The following is a 27,704-nucleotide window of genomic DNA, read 5'->3' on the forward strand; positions in this document are numbered from 1 at the left end:
ACGGGGCCTGCCACCGGGATATATATTGATTCCCTAATTATACTAGACACTATATGCATACTACTAACAGTATGCAGACGGATTAAAGGCCTCAATAACGGTGCAAGAGTATGTCAGTGATCGGGTACCAGGCGCAACTGTTAACTACACTGGCCTCGAACCTCACATGAGAAAAATTATGTACTAGCATACAAGGATGCTATGTTTACATTTAAATACTTTAACGAATGACACTTTGGCCATAGATTAAAGTCTGCCATTAATCCAGCAATAAAATTAAAAATAATTTAATCCCAGTTCTACATCTTATTCTCAACATGTTCATGGCGAATAGAGCTCTGGCAGACAATCTTCAACCAAGAACCGCCTTTAAACTACAAGCTTAAACGATGAAAAACAAACAGTTTTTGCGAACTTTTAACTATGAAAGTACCAGAGCAACCAATAAACAAGGATCCAAACGCTCAACCCAAATCTTATATCAACTTAGAGATCGATCAATAAACGTATAGAGACCAGAAATCATATATTAACACTTATCGAAAAATAATACTTTTAGGTATCAAGTACTATATATAATTTAAAACCAATACAGCACATTCCATTAACATAAAATGACCCAAAAGTATAACACAAATTTACCGTTGTAGAACAAGAATTGTTTTTATGCGTCTAGTACTAATCCACAATTAATAGAGACAGTGCCAATTGACAAACTTTAACGATAAAATGTAAAGCAGACACAGCTGCAGCACACAATTTATCAGATATATTTATTTGTATGCAACTGGCATCGTATTAAAAGTGAAAAGCAGAATAATACCACCCGATGTTAACATAGAACTCTCTAAATTACCTTTAATAACAATATCGAACCAAAACGAAAACCAATAAAAAAATAACCATCCAACGCCCCGACCCTGCATTCCAGCACAACTTTTCGGTTATACCATAGACGTTAACACCATTTATGCAATTTTAGTAGTGTTAAGACTGATAACCAGTAGAACAGTTATCACCTACTAATGATCCAATAAACAAGAATTATTATGCACCTATACCACATTATAACTCGAAACCAATAGAGAATATACCACCGGACAAAATATAAATTTATTTATACCATGGAAACTGAACGATAAAGATTTTAAATCCATCTCGTATTGTAATTTAGAACCTGCAAAATATAGCCCAACAATGTTTCACTCAAGCATTACCTCAAAACATTTCCTTCGACATCAGTAGATAAGTTGAACCAGCAATTTTTTTTTATGTATTCAATGCCTTATTACAATTAAGAACCAATAGAGAATTCATCTAATGTAGTCACCTCAAGAGACAGACTGAAGCAAATATAGAAGTCCAAATTAGTAACATAGAAGCTGATTCATCATCTGAAATCATTAGGCTGAATAATCAGACTATACAAATCTGTACTCATTAACAGTTAATCAACAAATGAACAATTTGTCGATTGCTAATCTAGAGACAGAAATTGATTACCTTCATAACCAGTTCAAATTTTTATATGTAATGATAGCACTTTTCACATAATTTGATTGGTAAAAATAGATTAATGATGAATCGCTCTATGTTAGTGAAAGAACAACCCTCTAAAAAGACCTTATTGATAGTCCCCGTGCAACTGCCGACGAGGACCTCCGTAGGTAGTCAGATCCTAGTTGTTTTTAGTTCGACGCTGAAAAATAATGAATCATGCATTTATACAAGTTACAACTGATTTCATCTTGAACTGCAAATTGGTCCCTATATTGGAATAAAACAACCCAAAAACAATAATTTTATTACCAGTAATAGTGCTAACATATTCTCTTTACATTCACTTTGAAAGAAATGTAAGGTCTCAATAACTACGCACATACAGCACCTTACAAACTTAATAAATGCTTCAACAAATATATGCAATTTAATTTGTTTCAATTTGTTACTGAGGATTTGGTGAATTTCAGTACTCCAGTAAAATTTAAAGGGTCATCTTGACCTGAATATCACCTAAAAAAGTAAATACGTTTAATTAGTTGTGCTCAGAAAATAGTAGTATTCAATGGTTTAAGTTTATTATAATCATTATACCTTAATCATACTTCTGCTCCACATACATTTCAACCAAGATTTCAAGTAGGACAATCTTCATTTGTCTTGAGAAAAGAATACAGGTAAAATGATGTAATCTAATAAAGTCTCCTTTGATTTGTATTGTATACCATTCCACTTGCAGACACATTGCTGCATTGGGCCTAGGAAACGGAAAATGGAAGCAAAAGTGTAAACCTATGTGGATTTGTCCTCTGGGATCAGTATTTTTTTATCAATAATTAACTAAGTTTTTTCTTTGCTGAAACACTACCAGCCTTTTCTATAAATGTATCAATTTTTAATCAGAAATAATCCAAACCATTTTATCTAGGATCACCTAAATCAAATATAAAGATAGGTTTCTAAAATAAAATAAATAAATATATTATTTGAAATTACCAATTATTCTCCAGTGTCTTTTCCTTTTCGTTATGATTCCGCAATTGTCAAGGTCTGCACCTTAAACACAATAGCAGAATAGCCCTGCCTAATAGGGTGGCTTTAATTGGTCTATCATCTAAAAAAAATTATAAAATACAAATTAAAATTCTTAGCTAGTGTCCGAGAGGCGAGTCTGAATTACTCGCATTTAATCATATGGTGAGTACAGACATGAACGAACAGTATAATTCGATCTCTACGCAAGACCATGCGCGAACACTCGAAGAAAATTTGCCGAATGCCATTTGCGGTATTTTCTCGTGATCTAAATGAACTTGTGACGCATCAGGCTCTTTTTGGAAAGTATCGGACCCCAACAATCCTTCAACGATTTTCATCGTTTGTTTTGGAGACACGTATTCTTTTGTTCAGAACCATTTTTTCCACAATTACAACAAAATGGAATGTTTCGTCAATCACTTTTCGACGGTACGCGTTTTTAAAGAATATCAAATTATTAAGTATGGTCAGTAACATAATAAACAATGTTATGATAAGGAAGAAAATACCAATAAGATTGAAATCCAACTCGTTTGAAGATTATGATAAGAATATATTCTTAAGGACTCTTAGAATATTTAAGAATTCTTATGTTCACACAACTTTAGTATTTATCGATTTTTATAGATAGATTTATAGATTCCTAAAGATATGAAACAATTACAATTCTGTAATGACTACAAAATAAACTAAAGTCATCAGAATATATTTTCAGCCCCAAGGGAAAAAACCTGTATATAAACATGTGGAAATTTCACTGAGGTAGACTTAATAAAACAATTAATTAAAAATATTACCTCTATTTGGCGACACAAAATGGATATATATTCAAGAAATTCACCCGTTAAAGATAGAGACAAGAATTGTATGGACAAGTACGAATTTATATCTACTGCATGGTGTATGGTTATTATATTCTAGTAATTTAATTATTTTCTTGAAGGTGACACATGCGTTAATCGCGAAGAAATTATTTCAGGCACAAGTACTATGAAAATAATAACTGTTGACGAGTACAAGATGAGTTAGATCAAGAAGTCACAGTCCTTATTAGAAAATATTATAGTCGTATCTTTTAAAAAATAAACCTGCCAGCAAGCACATTTAGACAAATGTTGGAAAAATTGAAAGAGTAACATCTTCATACCGCAGTGTTATGATAACCACCTAAAGAATAACATATATAGGTAAGAGACTCTTTTCTAAAATTACTGTATTTAATGGGTTTTATTTATATTGTAGCTAGAAAATGTTGTACTCTCAATTGTTATGTGCAGTGTGGTTAACGGGTGGTTATTTTTACATGTGGAAGGGTTTGATACATTTTTAAAATGCGTGAGATATTGTACGAATTAAATAAAGTTAGTAGTAATTTGACATTATTATTTAAACTCTTTCATGCTATCGCTACTTCTAGTATTTGCACCACTTTCATGTATGCCCCAAACAATCATATATTGAAAAATAATGTTCTAACAACCCTTAGTAAACTAAATATTTTTGTTGTCAATAATTATTTTATGAGATAATTATTGAACATATTTTCCTCCGCAGCTTGTAAAATAGTCCTCCCATGTTATTTAACGTGTTTTGTGCTACAAAGGGTATCGATATGTATAAATACTTAACTTCATTATTGTTTCATCAATCATTATCCTTCTACCTTCATTATTCTTCATCCAAGAACAAGTAACATAACCTTTACTTTTAAGACGTTATTTTAATTTTATAAATTTTAATTTTGTTGATAATTGCCATTTGCAAAGTATGAATCTACTAAGTTAAATATTATTATAGATTTCATGACAAAATTCTCCCATATACATGTTATTTTAATTTTTCAATTTTACTCATTTATCTCCGACACCCTGAACAGAAATGGCGAATCGTGCGAAAGCGTAACGGGAAAATTATATTGCAGAAATCCATTCCTAAATATATCTGATATATATTTGACAAATTGATAAGTTAATACTTCACCACTCTGCACATTTTCAGTGATTTCCATCAGATCGAAATGGATATTTGCCTATATTACGGATGCCACTTGGCCCTAACAAGCCCTAGGATTATTCCAACGAAGAAGAGATCATGCTTTGAGAAGAGTACAACAGCTTCATCGCTTAATCTTCTTTGACCATGAGATTGTTATGCATTTAATTATGTTATAGACGCATCATGCGATGGCCTCAATCTTACCTTAACTTAAATAAAATACAACTGTACTGCAACAGAAAAACTTCAAGCAATAGTATGGACAACAAAATGTTTCACACCCCAATATTTCGAAAGAAAGTTCACACTAGCACTTGAAAATAAAATATTTCAAAACTTTAAGGATTGAAACATAGAGCCCAGAATGAAAAAAGAGAATAGAAACACGTTTCCAAGATCTTCATATGAATTGAATTGTAAATTAGAGAAATAAAAACTTGTTTGTATACTCTTTAGCTCACTGTGTAGCAGAAGATCTGAAAATGGAAAATGAAGGTGAAATTAATAATTAAGAAAATTGTACTACCTGATAAGCTGATTTATGAATGGATTATTTATGGAAAGCTCTATTCAAGATGACCAAATACATGAATTCAAAATAACATAACAAAACCAATGTTACCCCAATTAACCTGTAATATCTACAAACTTGATTGGCACCTGTTTAAGCCATTTTGAAAAAGTTTATATTTCCACAATATACTTTTATTGTAATAAAAACAACACTAGACATATCGATAAGTCAGAAATGTATCTAAAACAAATAAACACAATTCTGTTAACATTAACTTTTAGTAAGAACCCAAGAAGTATACTTTTATATCTAGTAAACAATTTGGATAGATTTCTAAAACATTATAAAGGGAGTAATAATCAAAATAAAATAAACTAAAAATCTAAAAGACCAGTCCTGTTATTTTTAAAGATATTCAGGATAAAACCAAAATATTTATTCAAAAATCAGGTATTTTTTAAAGCAACCTCCACACATATAGTGAATAAGCCAAAATAGAAAAACAGTTTATATTTTCCGGCAACTGAGATATTGCATAAAAGGCTTAGGGTTGATAGAATACAATAAAAGAAAACATTTGTAAAAATCTGGTTCTAAATAAATATAACTAAAAGTAACTATCTTATTAAAATATTTATAACTTGTATGTATTTATAATTAGATTGCAACACTGAATAGATGATATACTAGCCGAGCGTAAATTTAATTATGAAAATGAAAATATAACTTACCAACTATTGTTACTTTAACTTTGCGGCAGATACATAATTTGAACGATATCTGGATCTCCACAATGTGTGACTTCAAACACATATCTTGACTCAAATTCTCAGACACATGTAGATTAATGATACTGTTTAACAAAACCTGGAATATGTTATCATCTCTGGGTACATTTCTTGTAGATGAATAGGTAGATAGATCGCCTTCTGTAAATTATATATATATAATATTTTACTGCAGATTATCATTAAAATTATTTAGTTGCTTACCTTAATGGACTTTTCTTTCAGGTATCTTGGGTTTCTAGATTAGATCTAAGTTGTAATACATATTTACATAAAGACATGTTATTACCTAGCATGTATTTAACATTTCCAGGTCTCCTTTGTTGTAGAACTCTCATTTCACTTCGTCATTTTTTTAACATATTCAGATAAATATATTAAACCAAATCCTACAACACAAACAACAATTAAGCGAACGGCAACGAAGTAGGCCAGGGACTAATGGCGGGATTAGTTCAGATTAGCGTTGGGAACTGTCAAAAAAAAATAGCTACCGTCAAACACACGATTCGACTGTTTTTTCATTTGTGATGTCAGACGAAGATGTACAAAGTCTGTCTGTATAAAATGTGAGATAGGAAAGGACAGAGATAGATGCTTGGAACAGTTAATTTTAAATGTCTTTATATTTTTTGAGATTGGATTTAAAATATGGAAGAAGGGGGGTGAGTTCAAAATGTAGGGTTATATTTTTAAAAGGTATAAAATCCAAACAGCATTAATTTTATTTATAGAGGGAACGTTTGCTGCCAAATCTATAACAATATCGTTTTCGACGACATCGGATAGCTATCAACATATGCCAAAACTTAATGATAATAAGAACAGGTCAGAAAATTATTCTTCTTGTGTTGGAAGTAGTCAAGTCATTAATGAGGTTTGTGGATCAAGAAGTGAGCGATCATAGTTGATCATATTTGGAGATTTTTAGGAGAACTTCCCTGCTTTCATATATAGTGGGGTCTTTTTCATTTGGTTTTAAATATATATTGGTTGGGTTTGATCTAAACGATTTTGGTCTTTTTTATGGTATTGTCTATTTATATGATTTTCGGAGATCTTGATAATTGTTCAAATATGTAAATTAATTCAAATATGGTGTTTTGTAAAAATAGAAAGGCATATAGAAATTATTTTTATTATTTAATTTTATTCAATAATTTTTTAAATAAAATGTGATATTTCAAAAAATGCTCAATGTTTATTTCCCTCCTTATATATAGCTTCAACACCAAATCAATTGTTTATCAAATGTGTGTATATTTATTTATAAAAAATAATGATGTCTATATATGAAAATGTGTTTCCAAAATTATACCATTTTTATTTACCTCATGAACTTATTTAGCTGCTTATATATATATATATACACATATATATATATATATATATATATATATATATATGTGTGTGTGTGTGTGTGTGTGTGTGTGTGTGTGTGTGTAATAATCACCATAAAAATATATAAGTAAATAAAGCTGTATGTACGCATGCGACAAACTCCCATTATTCTGTTTTAAAATTAAATGGAGCTCAATATGCCCATGCGAAAAATCCACAGAAGACAGAGGAGTAACGTATCCTTATATAGGTCTAGGGTCTTAAAGTTTATCCACACTTTCAAATGTATCAAATACATCAAGTGTGGGCGTACCTTTAAGGATCATCTAATTGGAAGTGGTGGGATACCAGTAATAAACCATACAAAGCGGCAAATATAAGATAGATCCATAGAAAAAGAGAGATTTAACCTTACAGGAAATTTGGACTTATTGTTTTAATCGCTATGCATTGAGCCGCGATGGGATCCGATTGGTTCACTTCGTCTCTACAGCGCCTTTATTGTTTATTTGTTTCAGGTGCCATTCTTAGTAAAACAATTAGCACTTATCGAAAAAGGTCTCCCTAACGATTCAAATACTAGGTTCTCTGAAAATAAACTACATAACTTCGGTTACGATATTCAAAATTTCAAATATTTGATCAATATTATTTTGAATATGACGACGAAAATTATTGTCCAAATCCCGATGAAGGAGACAAAATAGTAAACTTAGAAAACTAAACTAACAAGTAAATACAACGCAAGTGTATCAAGTATCATACCTAGGAATTCACCACTCTGTATATTTTCAGTGATTTCCACCAGATCGAAATGGATATTTGCCTATATTACGCATGCCATTTGGCCCCAAGAATCCCCAGGATTATTCCAACGAAGAAGAGATAATGCTCTGAGAGGAGTACAACAACTTCATCGCCTTAATCTTCTTTGACCATGAGATTGTTATGCATTTAATTATAGTATAGACGCATCATTCATGGCCTATCATAGCTTAACTTAAATAAAATGCAATTGTACTGTAACAGAAAAACTTGAAGCAATAGTATGGACAACAAAATGTTTCACACCCCCGTATTTCGAAAGAAAGTTCACACTAGCACTTGAAAATAAAATATTTCAAAACTTGAAGGATTGAAGCATATAGCCCAGAATGAAAAGAGAATAAAAACACATTTCCAAGATTTTCTTATGAAATGAATTGTAAATTAGAGAAATAAAAACTTGTTTGTATACTCTTTGGCTCACTGTGTAGCAGATCTGAAAATGGAGAATGAATCTGAAATTAATAATTAAGAAAAATGTACTACCTGATTAAATAAAATCAAACGATAAGCTGATTTATGAATGGATTATTTACAAACTTGATTGGCACGGTGTATGCCATTTTGAAAAACCAAAGACAAATATATTATCTAATAACCAGTTTATACCTCCACAATATACTTTTATTGGAATAAAAACAAAACTAGACATATCGATTAGTCAGAAATGTATCTAAAACAAACAAAAACAATTCTGTTAACATTAACTTTTAGTAAGAACCCAAAATCTATACTTTTATATCCAGTAAACAATTTGGATTGATTCCTAAAACATTACAAAGTGAGTAATAACCAAAATAAACACAATATCTAAAAGACCAGTCCTGTTTTTCTAAAGAATATTCAGGATAAAACCAAAAGATGCATTCAAAAATCAGGTATTTTTAAAGCAACCTTCACACATATATTGAATAAGCCAAAATAGAAATACAGTTTATATTTTCCCACAACTAAGATATTACATAAAAGGCCCAGGGTCTGTAGAATACAATAGAAAAAAATACATTTGTAAAAATCTGGTTCTAAATAAATATAAGTAAAAGCAACTATCTTATTAAAATATTTATAATTTGTATGTATTTATTATTAGATTGCATCACTGAATAGATGATATACTATCCGAGCATAAATTTAATTATGAAAATGAAAATATAACTTACCAACTATTGTTACTTTAACTTTGCTGCAGATACATAATTTAAACGACATTTGGATCACCACCGTGTGTGAGTTCGAACACATATCGACTCAAATTTTCACGTTCATATAGTTTAATGATACTGTTTAACAAAGCCTGGAATATGTTATCAACTCTGGGTACATTCGTGTAGAGGAATAGGTAGATATATCGCTCTCTGTAAATTATATAAATATATATAATTTTTTTTACTGCTGATTATCAATAAAATTCTTTAGTTGCTTACCTTAATGGACTTTTCTTTCAGGTATCTTGAGTTTCTGGATTAGATTCAAGTTGTAATACATATCTTCATAAAGACATGTTATTACCTAGCATTTATTTAAAATTTCCAGGTCTCTTTTTTTGTAGAAAACTCTCATTTCACTTCGTCATATTTTTCAGCATATTTTTTTTTCGACATATTCAGATAAATATTTTAAATCAAACCCTACAACACAAATAATAATTAAGCGAACGCCAACGAAGTTGGCCAGGGACTAATGGCGGGATTAGTTCAGATTAGCGTTGGGAACTGTCAAAAAAATAGCTACTGTCAAATACACTATTCGACTGTTTTTTCATTTGTGATGTCAGACGAAGATGTACAAAGTCTTGCCTGTACAAAATGTGAGATAGGAAAGAGATAGATGCTTGGACCAGTTAATTTTAAATGTCTTTATATTTTCTAATGGTAGTGTAAGCGAGACAGAGATTATATAATCATTCAACTGATTAACTTAAAAAAAGAATAGGAAAAATATACTAATTTCTATTTTCATGTAATAAATAATATAATTTTAAAGGAAGTGCTTTATTCACCTCTTTACGATTAATATTTTTAAAAGAAATTTAACAATTGCTCTGTAAAAAATTGTTTTGGATCTATGAAAATTCTGAAAGCTTCGGAACTTAATTTTAGTTTTCAAGATTTTAGGAAAAAAGTTTCGACAAACAAGAGGCTCAGACAAAATTCGTGAAAATTTATCAATAAAGTATTACTCATCAGAGACTGAGTTAGCGCCGATGGGTCCTCCTAGTTATATATGTAGATTTAAGTTAACATAAAGACAAATTGTAGGTTAGACGGAAACGACTAGTAACAATGTATTAATTTAACTATTTGGTCATACGGAATCCAACTATGGGGTACCGCTAGCAAATCTAATCCATCATTCAACGGTTCCAAAATAAAGTGTTGCGTGCCATTGTTAATGCTCCGTACTAAATTTCAAATAAAGTGATACAACGCGATATTCCTCTAGAACCTATAACGAGTGTAGTTCAACGTGTTTGTGTGAAGTACTTCGAAAGGATGTTGGTGCATCCCAATATACTCGCTAATCAGCTAAATATGCGACGTGAAGTGCGTAGACTGAAACGTTTAACACCCCCTGATCTGATTACTGGACATATATAAATTTTAGAATAAGACTAATTAATTAAGATATATTATACAGAAGATCGCTTAATGAAGTGATTTTCTGCATGCCATGTAAATATAATATAGACATAAGAAATACTTATTGCCTATAGGGCAGATTGTGGAATCACAAAGAGAAAAAAAAAGTGCTGGTTGTGGCATTAGATCCAAAAAATGCTTTCAATACAGCAACACAAGTTACTGTATTAAATGAAATGATGAAAGCAGGGATTAATGAGAACAAAATCCAGTTCGGAATAAAGAAGGGGCGGCTACAAGGATCGAGCATAGTCCCGACTCTACGGTTGATTAATATCAACTCCTGGTTCGATAAGATAGCTGAGATTAGCACACAACAGACACATGTGAGAGCACAAGCGTTCGCCGATGACCAAATCATCGCAATCAGCCATCGAAAACCTACTGAAATTAAACAAGAATGGAACAAATACTGACAATACTGAATGGGCAGAAGAATCAAGAGTACAATACAAGAAACACAACACAATACAAAGAAAAACCAGAAGTTATGATATATCCAAAGAAGGAGATCCCCTTTATGATGGAAGAATTGAAGAAAATAAGGAATGACCGCAGGAGAGAAACCACTGTAGAACCCAGAAGGTCCAGATTTCCGAAGATAGGAATTAAATTAAATGAAGACATCATAACTTCTAAAGACCAGATGAGGTACCTGGGAGTGATATTGGATAGGAAAAACATATAAATTAACCATACAATAATAACCGCATATCTGAATGCGGTCAAAGAAAAGGGTTAAACCGTCGTTGCCAAAATGGCGGGACCTATACGCCGGAAGTACGGAAATATGACAAGGGACATAATGAAAAATGTATACGAGAGAGTCGTGAAGCCAGCCATACTATACGGGTCCGAGACATGGGGAGGGTACCTAAATAAAGTACACACTCAGAGGAAGCTAAACGCGATTCAAAGATACGCCCTAATATTAATCACAGGCGCATATAAAACAGCACCGACGAGCGCGCTACAATCGCAGGAGTAGTTCTTCTACCAATAGAAACCGAAGCAAGAGCATGGGCGGCAGAAAAATACGGTTATCCACTAGGCCCGCCAAGGCCGGAGCAAAAATACATGTGCTGGCCATGGGAAAAACCGTGGGGATCGAGCAGAACGAGATAGGAAGACACATAATGAAGGTATGGACGGATGCTAGTGTGAAGCAGGAAAAAGCAGGAGCAGGTATATTCATTCGCAGAGCGACGGGACAGAGGAAGTGGCATGCATCAGACTAGAAAATGAAATTAACAGCAGGGTAGCTGAATTTCTAGCCATACAAGAAGCCATAAGAATACTAGAAGAAAAACATGGCGATATGCATGCCGTCATCAAAACAGATAGCAGAGCGACTATCTAGCAGCTGGAGAACGACGAGACAAAGATCAGACCGGTAGCCAAAGTACAGAAGGTATTGCGAGAGCGAGCAGCCGGGGATATCAAAGCGGAAATATCATGGGACAATACCACAACGAAATAAACAAAGGTCGACCAACTAGCCAAGGCCGCCACTGAGAAGAATCAGACAGACAAAGCCGGTCTGGGTTGGACCAGTAAAATCACAGCAAGAAAAGAAAAGAAGAAATGGATTCTACGAAAATAGCAAAGATACTGGGATGAATGCACCAACGGCCGCAACACTTACAAACACTGCAAAACACTAGGATTTGAAAGGTTAGAGCTAAACCGAAAAGCAGTGCAACTGATAACAAACCATAGAAACATGGAACCATACATCAAGAGATTCAGACTGAAAATCACGGAAGCAGTACGCGGATGCAGCCAGGATAGTCATCATGAATGAATGCACAAAGGCCGAAAGGTTGAGCGCCAGAGATCTTTATAAAATTCCCAATGATCAGATGGAAATGAGAAATGCACACAACAAAACAAACAAGAAGAAAATTGAAATATTGAATGATTGGGCAAACAAAGTTATTAATGAAGAAGAAAATATCGCAGAAGTCCTGCGATCCCAGAATTGACAACTGATAATAACAAAAACAACAAGAAGAAATCAGTAATATAAACCCTCATTATTAATTAAACCAATAAAGCACAATACGAATAATAGCTATGTCAAGATAACTCTCTATATATAAGAGATGCCCCTTGAGAAACATAGAGATAGGCACAGACAATTCCACAATCCCACAAATAGACATTCAAAATGATTAATATTAGGCATACTATTATTAGATGTTAGCGTTACTGCATGCAACTATTACATAGTTTTTTAATTCAAAACAATGGTTACTATAATCAGAGCATCATTAAGTAATTAATATAATAATAATAAGCAAGAAAAAAAGCCAAATTATAGGAACCATTAAACAATTAAAATAAGCTGACCATTCGGAACGACGAGCATGGGAGAATATGCTTCAATCATGTAAAATGGCATGGAGAAGATCGAGAGGTGCTGATGGTTTGCTTTAGTTTGAGCAATAGCACTACAGGTCCGCATCACATAATCAATCATAGGAGTCTTGTTGTGTCGCCCAACCTACCTAAAAATAAAGACAATAATCATCATCTCATATCGTCAAGGTCGTATCTATCTTCGCAAAATAACCTCCTCACAACCTTTGCATAAAACACAATCATCTAAAACAATCATTCAAACGTCAGAGACACACCTCATAAAACGAGACAAATAATACTCATCTTATAATATAGAAAACTAGCAAATTCACAGTATCAATAGTCCCAAAGTGCTTTGTCCAATCCACCAACTAGGACAAAATCAATTCCATCAAGTCTGTCAAAAAATCCATAACCTAAAACATAAAAAATCATAAATAAACTGTTGATATCCCGATGGGAGGATGATTGGCAATAAAAGAAGTTGAACAATATGAAAGACATTCACGAAGTTACTGCACCGACCCACGGGGTTGTAATCTCAATAGACCTCATACCTTGCAAATCAAAACACATAAGTCATCTAACTAATAAATTTCGAACAGATAAGTCTAATGAAAACAAATATAATATTCAACATACCCAAAAGTACTCAAGCAAAAGTAAAATCCTAATCTGATAGTGTTTAATCGTCGAGTACAGAAGAGCTGCATGGTACCACGGATATATCATCTCCATATAAATCACGGTCAATTCCACCAATTCTGCCAAAGAACCTGGACGCAGATAACCTAAAAAATACAAAGAAACATAAATTCACTGTTGATATCTTGGTGGGAAAATAACTAGCAACAAAATAAAATAAAATAAAGGTAGTTAAACAACATCAAAACATATTTACGGCGTCACTTCACCGTCCCACGGAGTAGCAATCTCAGTGGACTTCATGCCTTACAAAATCAAAAAACAAGGGTCATCTAATTAATCAATTAAGAATAAGAAAAGGCGGATAAAGATAATATCTAAACTCACCCTGAAATAATACCAAATATTCATACAAAAGTACAATCCTACTCTGGTGGTATTCAATCGTCAAGCACAAGCAAATTTTCTAGTGACAAAGATTGTGTCCGACAAAACCACCAAGTGGTGTGAGGGGGTAAAACAAACAAGTCGTAGATCGCCAAATCACACACGATCAGTCTAATCCATAAGAAAACCTAAAAACACAACAATAATAAAATAAAGTAAACAAAACGTATAATCAGAACGAAGACATAACCTCCCATGCGCGTACGTCAATTCTTCTAAATGAGAGACGAAAACAATATCCAACGACATAAATTACGGGTAATTCTAATTTAATTAAAAGGAAAAGTTAGTAATTAAAACGGGAATATAAGAAATAATCCACAAAATCTACAAATTAATTGCGAACATATTAACTAGAGAAAGAGAACAAGCGGCGCGCGGCATCTAGTAAGAACTAAGGCAATCAAAGGATAGGAATTTCAAATATGGAAAACCGTAATATTGTCAACAATATCATAATTTTTTTTTTTTTGAAAATTATATTATATTCTACTTTAAATTAATGAAATAAATTAAATGATAGCCTTTGAACAAGACACGGGCGCAAAAACAATTTTTGGGGTCGAAATAATAATCGAACCTCTTAAAAAATCGAACTTAATACCGCAATGCAAAAGATGCCAATCGCATGGACACACTCAGAAATTCAGGAGAAGAGAACCTAGCTGTGTAAAATGTTCAGGCAAACATATCACCACAGGGTGTAGAAAACCCAAAGAAGCTAGAAGCTGTAGAAGATATACATTTTATCATACCATACATCCAGTTAAGACCGCAAGAGGAGGAAGTGCAATAATAATAAAAAAGAACGTTTCCCACCATCAAGAACCTGGGCTCAGTACCGTAGAAAATCAGGTAACAGCAGTAACTGTTAAATCAAGCAGATACAGGGTTAAAATATCCGATATATATATATATATATATATATATATATATATATATATATATATATATATATATATATATATATATATATATATATATATATATATATATAAGATACAATAAAAAAAATTAAATCGAAAATTATTTCAATGTCCTAAGCAACCTGGGAGAAAAATGTATAATTGAAGGTGATTTCAATGCAAAAAATACAACATGGGGATGCAGAATGACAACAACTAAAGGCAGTGAACTGCATAAAGCAGCTGCTGAACTAAGATGAAAACCAACTTATTGGCCGACTGATTAACAGAAATCCTCAGACCCCATTTGGATTTCTTCATAGTAGGAAACATAGCATCCAATTATATAAAATTCGAAGAATATTTTGAGCTAAGTTCAGATCATACGCCAGTGATTCTGACGTTGAGCGAAAATATAATAAGAAAAGAAGGAAAATCAACGTTCACAAACAAGATACCAGACTGGGAAGGATTTGCTGAAGAAATGAATAAACAAACTCAACTAAATGTATCCCTCAAGACAACTGAACAATTAAATTTTGAAGCAGAAAAATTCGTAGTAGACATTCAACAAGCTGCTTGGAATAATATTCCAGTAACTAAGAGTACAATTAAAGTAATTAATTATCCAAAGAAGTGAAGGAAATTGTAGATGAAAAACAAAAATTACGAAAAAAATGGCAACAAAGCAGAACACCTGAAAATAAAAATAGTTTAAACAATATAACCCAAAGACTGAAAAGGAAAATACTGGAAATTAAAAACAAAACAATAAATGACTATCTGAGAAATTTAACAGATGATAAAGAAACTGATTATTCACTCTGGAAAGCCACAAAAAACGGGCTCATGTCTACACAGTCCACCTATAAGAGACCTATGTGGGTCACCAAAAAGCAGAACCATTTGCTGAATATCTAGAAGAAACTTTCAAACCAAACAAAACTAATATTGAATATAATTTGCCGGACATAGAATCTGAAAATTCGATGATTATCACGCCGAAAGAGCTAACCAAGGTTATTAAAACTGACATTAACCCCAGGAAATCACCAGGCTACGATAATTAATAACAGAATTACTGCAAAAAGTACCAAGAATGGGGATTATAAAACTCACCAACTTGATCAATATAGCATTTAGATTAAAACGTGTCCCAGGCATTTGGAAGATGGCGGAAATTATAATGATCCCAAAACCTGGGATGACATCAAACGAAATAAAAGCCTATAGACCTATATCATTGCTGCCAGTAATATCTAAGGTTTTTGAAAAACTCCTGTTGAAAAGAATAAAACCGATCATAGAGAGAAAAAACCTAATATCAACACACCAGTTTGGGTTTATTAACAAGCACTCAACAATTGACCAGATTCACAGAATAACAGATGTTACTGAAAAAGCCTACGAATAGGTTTGGCATGAAGGCCTTGTTCATAAACTACAGAAAATGCTACCAAAACAACACACCGAACTATTAAAATCATGCATTACAACCAGAATGCTTAGAGTCAAACAAGAATAAGTTTACTTTATAATAAACCAAGCTAAAGCAGGTGTACCATAAAGAAGTGTAGTGGGACCAATGTTTTATCTACTCTACACTTGTGATATACCACAAATGGAGAATATTACGATGGCTACATTTGCTGATGATACTGCGATTATAGCTGTCGAAGACAATAGTGAAAAAACCTCACGAAAATTACAAAAGGCAAGTGACAATATAAATAATTGGACACAAGCTTGGAAAATAAGAATTGATAAAACTAAATCTGTACGTGTGCAGTTCACCTATAAACAGACCGTACAAGCACCCATAATACTATCATTCATCATAATAATACTCATTCCATATAGTCCGCTGTCTCTGCAAGGTGAATTGGAGGCGTGATGGACACGTCAAGACCGATCCTAGTTAGGGTTACAAATGTGAACACCCAGAATGCAACGGAGTGTTCAAAACAAAATCAGGGAGCGCAGTGCACCAAAATCGCGCTTATAAAGACTGGAGGGACAGCCGCGTCCTTGCGGATTCATGTCCTAAAATCAGAAAGTCCAGATGGACTGCAGAGGAAAAACGCCTGCTAGCACGCCGTGAAGTCACGCTTACGTAAAATATTAGCAATGAACTAGGCTCTGGCGCCCTTCTTCCCAGAAAGATCCCTTTAAGTTATCAAAAGCATGAGGAAGAAGGTCGAACATCAAAAATTGGTTTCCGATATCATTAATGACATTAAGAATGCACATAACTTAGCTGAACCTCTTCTTTCTCTTGAGACCTCCCAATCCGATCTAGTAATAGAACGGGCGGAGGAGTTCTGAAGACCAAGAGCTCAACATTCGTACTTATATCCACTCGCTACCCGACAGAGACATCGTCGGAATAAACGTAAAACCTTTGAATGAAATGTGCAACAATATCATGCACTAGATAAACAAGCTTTGAGTGAGATGATAGTTATTTACGTTCGAGATATCCTACCACCAAGATATCACACACTATCCAAAAGGAATGTAAAAGTACGAAAATCTCGAGAAAGAATGTGAGAGGTAGCAAGTACGCTCACATACATCTAGGTGACAAAGATCAGACTCGGACATGGAGCAAATATAGAAGTCCAAATTAGGAACATAGAAACTGATTCATCATCTGAAATCATTAGGCTGAATAATCAGACTATACAAATCTGTACTCATTAACAGTTAATCAACAAATAAACAATTTGTCGATTGCTAATCTAGAGACAGAAATTGATTACCTTCATAACCAGTTCAAATTTTTATATGTAATGATAGCACTTTTCACATAATTTGATTGGTAAAAATAGATTAATGATGAATCGCTCTATGTTAGTGAAAGAACAACCCTCTAAAAAGACCTTATTGATAGTCCCCGTGCAACTGCCGACGAGGACCTCTGTAGGTAGTCAGATCCTAGTTGTTTTTAGTTCGACGCTGAAAAATAATGAATCATGCATTTATACAAGTTACAACTGATTTCATCTTGAACTGCAAATTGGTCCCTATATTGGAATAAAACAACCCAAAAACAATAATTTTATTACCAGTAATAGTGCTAACATATTCTCTTTACATTCACTTTGAAAGAAATGTAAGGTCTCAATAACTACGCACATACAGGACCTTACAAACTTAATAAATGCTTCAACAAATATATGCAATTTGATTTGTTTCAATTTGTTACTGAGGATTTGGTGAATTTCAGTCTCCAGTAAAATTTAAAGGGTCATCTTGACCCGAATATCACCTAAAAAAGTAAATATAGGTTTAATTAGTTGTGCTCAGAAAATAGTAGTATTCAATGGTTTAAGTTTATTATAATCGTTATACCTTAATCATACTTCTGCTCCACATACATTTCAACCAAGATTTCAAGTAGGACAATCTTCATTTGTCTTGAGAAAAGAATACATGTAAAATGATGTAATCTAATAAAGTCTCCTTTGATTTGTATTGATTTGTATACCATTCCACTTGCAGGCACATTAATGCATTGGGATTAGGAAACGGAAAATGGAAGCAAAAATGCAAACCTATGTGGATTTGTCGTCTGGGATCACTATTTTTTTATCAATAATTAACTAAGTTTTTTCTTTGATGAAACATTAGCAAAAATGGAATGTTTCGTCAATCACTTTTCGACGGTACGCGTTTTTAGAGAATATCAAATTATTAAGTATGGTCAGTAACATAATAAACAATGTTATGATAAGGAAGAAAATACCAATAAGATTGAAATCCAACTCGTTTGAAGATTATGATAAGAATATCTTCTTAAGGACTCTTAGAATATTTAAGAATTCTTATGTTCATACAACTTTAGTATTTATCGATTTTTATAGATAGATTTATAGATTCCTAAAGATATGAAACAATTACAATTCTGTAATGACTACTGAGGTAGACTTAGTAAAATAATTAATTAAAAATATTACCTCTATTTGGCGACACAAAATGGATATATATTCAAGAAACTCACCCCTTAAGGATAGAGACAAGAATTTTATGGACAAGTACGAATTTATATTTACTGCATGGTGTATGGTTATATTCTAGTAATTTAATTATTTTCTTGAAGGTGAGACATAACCACCTAAAGAATAACATATATAGGTAAGAGAGAATATTTTTGTTGTCAATAATTATTTTATGAGATTATTATTGAACATATTTTCCTCCGCAGCTTGTAAAATAGTCCTCCCATGTTATTTAACGTGTTTTGTGCTACAAAGGGTATCGATATGTATAAATACTTAACTTCATTATTGTTTCATCAATCATTATCCTTCTACCTTCATTATACTTCATCGAAGAACAAGTAACATAACCTTTACTTTTAAGACGTTATTTTAATTTTATAAATTTTAATTTTGTTAATAATTGCCATTTGCAAAGTACGAATCTACTAAATTAAATATTATTATAGATTTCATGACAAAATTCTCCCATATACAGTTATTTTAATTTTTCATGTTTTTTATATAATTATATGTGTTATTACTAACTATTAATATGTATTAAACACATATTTATCATTTAAAAACATCTTTGTAATAATAATTAAAAAACAAGGCAAAAAAAACAGCGTTATTTTCTTGAAACCAAAACTTATGTCATTCATAATCCCATCAGTTTTCCCCTCTCGCCCAAATTTTTTCGGTCGAATGGCGGCTCCTGGATAAGATTCCATTCGTCGCCGTCGATATTCCATAGTCATTCAATATATTATAGTTCTTCCTGCTGGAAACAGGAATGGGTTATTAACCCTTCGGTTTGTTTAAACTCGATCAGACGCATTGAAAAAGAAATTCACACATGACGGAATCATCAGAAAATTAACAGCTTAGTTATTCACTTGAAACTTTCTGAAAATCGGACTATGATTCAATACTAACAATTTCCAAGACAGGGTGATGAGAGCGGAAACAACTAAAGGTGAATATATAATTAATATACTAGAACTACAGGAAATATTATTGAAAAATGTGAAATATATATGTGCACAGATATGTGTGTAATTGTTTATAATATACATGAGCATTTAGTTAAAATGTACGATGAGAGAATGACTACTAAATATTTTGCAGAAATGGCAAATGCATTAGGAAGAGCGCAATGATTAAATCTAGATTTATCAAGAAAGATGTATACAGGTAGTAACAGAACAAAATAAGAAGAAATATAGTGACATCAAAATTACTTTACAAGGAAATAGCGCACCAAAAAAAGCACTAAGCGTAAAAGTATGCTCTAATGACAACAAAATATAATACTTGGATATACATTTGTTAATTATATGGATTAGGCCTCCAGGAAATACCACTACATAAAAACACGCCTGGAACTTTGATAGGTAGTATGGAAAAAATGTAATACAAATATAATAAAACACAACCCTAACCTACAAACTATTATAACTGCATAATTAATCGTAGTTTTAAGTCCTTCAATAATATACGCATTAGAGGTACTGCCATATTAAAATAAATTATATTTTATAACGATGGTTTTTATTTTTATGTTGTATGTCAAAGCTAAAACAAACTAAAACTCAGAGTTGATGCGGCAACATTGTGACATTTTGACGTCATAAAATCAGATGACGTGAGTTCACTGTTTTATTGAACAGACTATAAATTAGTTCCATGGGTAATCGCTATATTTCTTGAAATAAAAGTAAACTGTACCTTAATTACGTATATTATAATTGTAATTACAGTTACATTCAAATACCCTATAGTAAGATAGTTTCTTCGGTCATACTTGGTTATACTTTCTTTATGACGTGAATGGAATGTGATTATGGCATGTATGTTACGCCTACTCAGAAAGCATACTAAATCCACTCCTAAATATATCTGATATATATTTGACAAATTGATAAGTTAATACTTCACCACTCTGTACATTTTCAGTGATTTCCACCAGATCGAAATGGATATTTGCCTATATTACGGATGCCACTTGGCCCTAACAAGCCCTAGGATTATTCCAACGAAGAAGAGATAATGCTTTGAGAGGAGTACAGCAGCTTCATCGCTTAATCTTCTTTGACCATGAGATTGTTATGCATTTAATTATGTTATAGACGCATCATGCAATGGCCTATCATACCTTAACTTAAATAAAATGCAATTGTACTAGAACAGAAAAATTTTAAGCAATAGTATGGACAACAAAATGTTTCACACCCCAGTATTTCGAAAGAAAGTTCACACTAGCACTTGAAAAATATTTCAAAACTTTAAGGATTGAAGCATAGAGCCCAGAATGAAAAAAGAGAATAGAAACACATTTACAAGATATTCATATGAATTGAATTGTAAATTAGAGATATAAAAACTTGTTTGTATACTATTTAGCTCACTGTGTAATAGAAGATCTGAAAATGGAGAATGAAGGTGAAATTAATAATTAAGAAAATTGTACTACCTGATAAGCTGATTTATGAATGGATTATTTATGGAAAGCTCTATTCAAGATGACCAAATACATGAATTCAAAATAACATAACAAAACCAATGTTATCCCAATTAACCTGTAATATCTACAAACTTGATTGGCACGGTGTATGCCATTTTGAAAAGCCAAAGACAAATATATTATCTAATAACCAGTTTATATTTCCACAATATACTTTTATTGGAATAAAAACAACACTAGACATATCGATAAGTCAGAAATGTATCTAAAACAAATAAACACAATTCTGTTAATATTAACTTTTAGTAAGAACCCAAGATCTATACTTTTATATCTAGTAAACAATTTGGATAGATTCCTAAAACCTTATAAAGTGAGTAATAATCAAAATAAACAAAAAATCTAAAAGACCAGTCCTGTTTTTTTTTTAAAGATATTCAGGATAAAACCAAAATATGTAATCAAAAATCAGGTATTTTTTAAAGCAACCTCCACACATATATTGAATAAGCCAAAATAGAAATACAGTTTATATTTTCCCACAATTGAGATATTGAATAAAAGGCCCAGGGTCGGAGAATACAATAAAAAATACATTTGTAAAAATCTGGTTCTAAATAAATATAACTAAAAGTAACTATCTTATTAAAATATTTATAATTTGTATGTATTTATTATTAGATTGCATCACTGAATAGATGATATACTATCCGAGCATAAATTTAATTATATAAATGAAAATATAACTTACCAACTATAGTTACTTTAACTTTGCAGCAGATACATAATTTAAACGACATTTGGATCACCACCGTGTGTGAGTTCGAACACATATCTTGACTCAAATTCTCACATCCATATAGTTTAATGATACTGTTTAACAAAACCTGGAATATGTTATCTTCTTTGGGCACATTTCGTGTAGAATAGGTAGATAGATCGCTCTCTGTAAATTATATATATAAAAAATCTTTTGGATCTATGCAATTTCTGAAACCTTTGGAACCTAATTTTAGTTTTCAAGATTTTAGGAAAAAAGTTTCGACAAACAAGACACTTGGACAAAAATCGTGAAAGTTTGTCAAAAGTGTGAAAGTATTACCTATTATACTAGTCAAAATTATCTTACTATTTATCATTTACAATTTAATTTTTTTGCCCTCGAAAACTAGCGTTCCAAAATGCTGCTATATTAATTTACAATATATAGTTATTCACAAGCAAATTACAAAAAAAAAACATAAAACCACATATATTACATATAAATCTATATAAGCATACATTCGGCGCATTACTTGCACGCATTTGAAAATAGTAACTAAACGTAAATGACTGAAACAGCCGATAGTATATAGTAATAAGATCAGTCGGACCGAAAATAACGACTGAAAACAGTCATAGAAAAAAAAAAGTCAGAAAGGAAAAAGCAAGTGGCGCGGAGACATTAGCCGCCATCAGAGGCAAGCTAACCCGTAAAGAGTTAGCAGGAGATGGCTTCAAACACGTAAGAGTACACAGACATGGACTGGTATCACTGATCTGTAAAGACCAGACACGCAAGAAAGACCTGATAGAAAAAATGAGCTCTGCATGTGGTATCAGTTCAGCTCTGGCGAACATGACAAAATTGAGAAATGTGTTATATCGTTATTTGCATTGTCTAATTTGTTAGGAGGTTTTATTAACATATTGTCATGTTGAGCGATCGTACACCATTTTGGAATTCCTAAATAACGGGAAAAATAAATTATTTTCTTTCACATATTTTAAAGTCTCCTTTTACTAACTATGGGTTTATCTGGGCTAGACCTACTATTTAATGTGGGCTCCGAACCACGGTCCTTGGCATTAAGCCTACTGACTGGCGAGTGACCAATTTAGAAATAATCCCGGAAGACATCCGTTCTTACCCAGCCTGGTTATTGGCGTGACTGGGATCATTTTCCTTGTCGGATTTTACACTCTTGCCTAGGACAATCACAATCATAAATTTACGACCATGCCCCAGCAGGATTCGAACCCGCGGCTATTGCAACAGTAGGAGGACCGTCCTGTTGCTTTTACCACTGCGCCACCAAGCCGGCTAATAAATTATTTTAATACTTTGCATCTTAACTTTTATGGTTTATTTACATAGAAGTGACGTCAAACGACACCGATCAGCCGTGAATTTAACATTTTTAAGTCTATTTCCGCAATAATAGCATGTTTTTGGTGCATGATTTAGAGTATTATTAAATATTTTTCAAAAAAGCCGTAATGTCTATTATCAACGTTGCAAAAATGTAAAATATGTACAGCAATGAAAAAAGAAAGAAAATGTGGAATCAAGCCATAGGTCAATTTGGCTTGCAATTATTGACACTGTATATAGAAAGAAATAAGTTCTGACTCACCAAGCTACTGGAGTGAGAAAATGTCTAGGATCCGCTAAACCATTCGCTCCTATAGGACCCAAATCCGGCAACGTGAAATGCCTACCAAACACTTCGAGTATATAACCGCGAGATGCCATTGTTATATCGACACTGAAACGTATTCCTTGTGACACGACGCATATTTCATTGGTAGCGACTTCCATTTTTCCGAATTCGGTCGTTATTAAAAGAACTCCAAGTTGAGGGACTGCAAAATGATTGAATTTTATTAAGAATACTTTATAGTTTGTTGAAATAAAGGTAACGTTTTACCAATAAGCAAGTCACCGTGGGCATCGTAAAAAGCCCTGTTCTTCATTGAAGTGTTGCAGCTGTAAACGTGAATGGCCAGTCCGTGTTTCGTTTTGGGGTCACCTCAGTCGTATATGGTGTTCAAACTTTCGATGAAATCGACATTTTTAATCGGGTTCGGTAAATCAAAAGGTTTCCATTTCATCTAAAATATACTGGTTTCAGTTAATAACGCAAGTATTATTTTTAATTTATAACAACCGCATTTTCTGCACAAATTCGTGGCATTTTTCTCGATAGATTGTGCCAGTTCAGCAACATAGATTACAGTGATACCACTAGAAGTTCGGAAGATGATATTTTGAGTATATAAACCAGATTACCAGGAAATGCACATTCTATATGTTTGACTGTTTTTCGAAGATAAAAGATGCAAAGTACTTATGCCAATGACAATAACATTGAATCAATTGTGCCAGAAGAGTGGAAAAAGAGAATACTGTCTGGATCTACTGAAACTTTTTGAAGAAACCACTCGTGAAATGAGCATCTCTTAGGCACTCATATCATCTGTGATTCCTATCATTCAAATGTTTTTAAAAAAATGAGACTTTTTAACAATAGAACCAGGTAGTGATGCTACTCGGTTGGCAGTCTTTAATCTGAAATCCCAATTATCTGCGAAAATGCCTTCTCTAGAAGATAACAACTTATATACAATTTCAACATATTTAGATCCTCGTGATATAAGCATACATTTTTCAAACCAGTCACTGAAGAAAAAATAAAAGATGAAATATTAAAGATGGTTAATAACTCTGTCCCCATTGGTTCTCCTATTATATCACCAGAAAGCAAATTTGGAAAAAACAAAAAGAAGAATAATGAGCGATTCCTTCGATAGTGAACCAGAAAACACCAGTGTGGATAAGAAGACTTGGTTAAAAAGCGATATTACCATGACTCATAGAGTTAAGGTGAAGGTGAACCTAAAAACAGAACCCCCACCCCTATGATTCAGATGAAAATTCACTTGATTGGTGGAAAGTTAAACATTATGAGCTTAAAACTCTTTCCAAATTCGCACGGATATATGTATCACCTTCACCAGCCAGCTTTCCCAACGAACAACTATTTAGTGGATATATGGACTGAAAAGTCCCGGGCCTAACACATAAAACTCTAAAGAAAGCTGTTAAAATTTCATGATATTTTACTCATAAGTTGGTGAGTTCTTCTGCTAAGAGTAACACTACTTTTATTATTTTTAAAACGATGGATCATTTTACATAATTTTACACTGCTTCTTGATAGGAAAAATACCGTTCAAGCGAAGCAATGGCTTGAAAAGTGTTATAAGGACTCCGCTCAATCAGAAACAATAATAAAACGTTGGTTTGCTGACTTCAAACGTGGTCGTAGAGATACCGATAATGCGGAACGCAACGGACGTCCAAATGAGGTTGTAACACCAAAAAAATCCGTAAAATTCCACACGTTTTAAATGATGGAAAAGTGAAGTTGCCCGAGTTAGCTAACGTCGTAAAGATATAAAAAAACGTGTTGGTTTTATATTGCATGACTGTTTGACTATGAGAAAGCTCTGTTCAAAGTGGGTGCCGCGTTTTCCCACTGTTAACCAAATACAAGAACGTATTGATGATCCTGAACAGTGTTTGACCATGTTTAAACGTGACAAACCGGAATTTTTGTGTCGATATGTGACAATAGATGAAATATGGATCCAACATTGGTGACAGGCCTATTTTGAGGCAAAACGTGAATCTTTCTACAGAAATGAACTGACCATTTTAAATAACGTGTTTTCTCTTAAGTTTTTCTTTCATTTAAGTTGCACATGAAAAACTATTTTTGAACGTTTTCTTCATATGATAAAATAAAATATTCTATTTTAAAATGAACTAAAATTAATATAAAAAATGTAAATTATATGATACATATCAGGCATTATATAACCTATTTTAAGTTATTCATACATAAACAATCACATTCTAAATATTCTATTATTATAATAAATGTATAATATCAGGTTGTCGAACCTAACAGAAATTATGTGTCAACTTTATGAAAACCTTATGTATTACGGGTAAGTTCATTACGTCGTCGTTAAGCCGCATCCGAGTAATCTTGATTTCTACTTCGACAATCTTAAATCTGGAACACAATCTAAATCCCGCTCGACTCAGTCAATGTGGTTTACAATATTCTGCCCCAAAACCAAAACAGACCAACCTGGTAGACTTGCAGGGCTCTTCTATTGTGTAGATTAAACAGAATAAGAGACCGAACATTCTGATATTGAGCACTTTTCCTTTTCTTCATTGCCATGCCACATTTTATGTTTCTCATGCTCCCACCAGACCACAGACACAATTAAAGTTAAATCTTGTCTTCTGCACTCACTCTCAGAACATTACCTATGTTTTGTCACCCAACACAAAAAATAATATATCTGTTTTAATTTATTAAAAGGTAAATAATAAGTAGTTTCCAAAGATTCAGTTTAAAAAATACCAGTAATTTGTTTTCGTTACAGTCCACATTGGTTCTATAGTTGGAGTCAGCCTTTAATAAACAAAAGTTGGGCGCAGAATCTCATACATCAGAAATGAAAACGAAATGAATAGATTTTTATAGCAAGAATAAATTAAAATGATTTCGAATTCGTTCGGGCCACATTCCATTGTATGGATATTTAACTGTACATAAATATTACATCATTTTATTTAATCAATAAATATGCTTAAAACATATTTGTTGTAAATGAAACACACGATCATTACTCATTAAATTAAGTAGGCATTAGGTTGAAAACCAAAAATTCAACGAATTAAGAACTTTTATTTTAGTTTGTACCAGTGCTTTTTGCAAATTTCACTATTTCAAGTAACAATCCCCTAGATACTGCCCCTTCATAGCGTTATATATATTATATATATATATATATATATATATATATATATATATATATATATGTATATATATATATATATATATATGTTATATATATGTATATATATGTTATTTGGTATTCTAGCTCTCGGAAAACTCCTGCTACTGCAGTACATATTTGGTTTATTAGAAATAACATCTGTTGATCTATATTTAATGCGAGCTGACTAAGCTGTATTAGGTATTACAATAAACTAGATTTTAGGGCTTCACCACTACTTTCAAATCATATCATATTATTTATCAAAAATATCAATATTAATAGTTGTAAAAAGGTATAAATGCGATATAAATTTTCTTACATTCATTCCTGTTAAATACTTTAACTTTCTTTTGAGACACCTTGTGATGAACCAAGTTAGTAAAAGTATAATTGCCTTTTGTATTACATACTACTGTAATCAAAAAATAGCAAAAACTTTTGAAATAAAACATATACTGATTATTTATTTCACATAAATTCTCTCGGACACAAGACATTTCATTCTACCTCTTTTCCCTTACAGCTGTCTGTTTTTTTTTTCAGTTTAATGACTAGAAGAATTTTACGTTAATAAACTAGGAGAATAAGACGCAATGACGTATGTTAAGTTTTTGACGAAAAGTTGCAAAAA

The 27,704-nt window shown here is 32.4% G+C and overlaps 2 protein-coding genes and 1 long non-coding RNA gene across 6 annotated transcripts; all 3 read right to left on the reverse strand.

Annotated features, from left to right (window-relative positions):
• LOC143205881 (uncharacterized) overlaps window positions 1–27,704 on the reverse strand; it is a 69,121-nt gene that overhangs the window by 32,990 nt on the left and 8,427 nt on the right.
• On the reverse strand, window positions 1,511–18,261 carry LOC143205885 (uncharacterized). Of its 5 annotated transcripts, none has more exons than XR_013007955.1 (12): window positions 18,070–18,261; window positions 14,037–14,224; window positions 13,647–13,795; window positions 12,993–13,420; window positions 9,426–9,629; window positions 9,162–9,356; window positions 6,040–6,224; window positions 5,779–5,976; window positions 2,497–2,614; window positions 2,095–2,434; window positions 1,810–2,013; window positions 1,511–1,699 (listed from the first exon to the last, which is right to left on the reverse strand). It is a non-coding gene; the product is annotated as an uncharacterized LOC143205885 (long non-coding RNA). The 5 variants fall into 5 exon arrangements; XR_013007957.1 differs by lacking the exon at window positions 1,511–1,699 and having other exon boundaries at window positions 1,789–2,013; window positions 2,095–2,377; window positions 6,040–6,073; window positions 6,125–6,224; XR_013007956.1 differs by lacking the exon at window positions 1,511–1,699 and having other exon boundaries at window positions 1,789–2,013; window positions 2,095–2,377.
• LOC143205883 (homogentisate 1,2-dioxygenase-like) lies at window positions 22,258–24,306 on the reverse strand. Its single transcript, XM_076418923.1, has 3 exons — window positions 24,139–24,306; window positions 23,845–24,073; window positions 22,258–22,394 (listed from the first exon to the last, which is right to left on the reverse strand). Coding segments are annotated over exons 1-3 (276 nt in total). The 5' UTR covers window positions 24,185–24,306; the 3' UTR covers window positions 22,258–22,393.

This window comes from Rhynchophorus ferrugineus, unplaced genomic scaffold, assembly GCF_030347505.1.
Source record: "Rhynchophorus ferrugineus isolate W39M unplaced genomic scaffold, kcgeb_rfMv2 rfM30, whole genome shotgun sequence".
NCBI classification, from domain to species: domain Eukaryota; kingdom Metazoa; phylum Arthropoda; class Insecta; order Coleoptera; family Curculionidae; genus Rhynchophorus; species Rhynchophorus ferrugineus.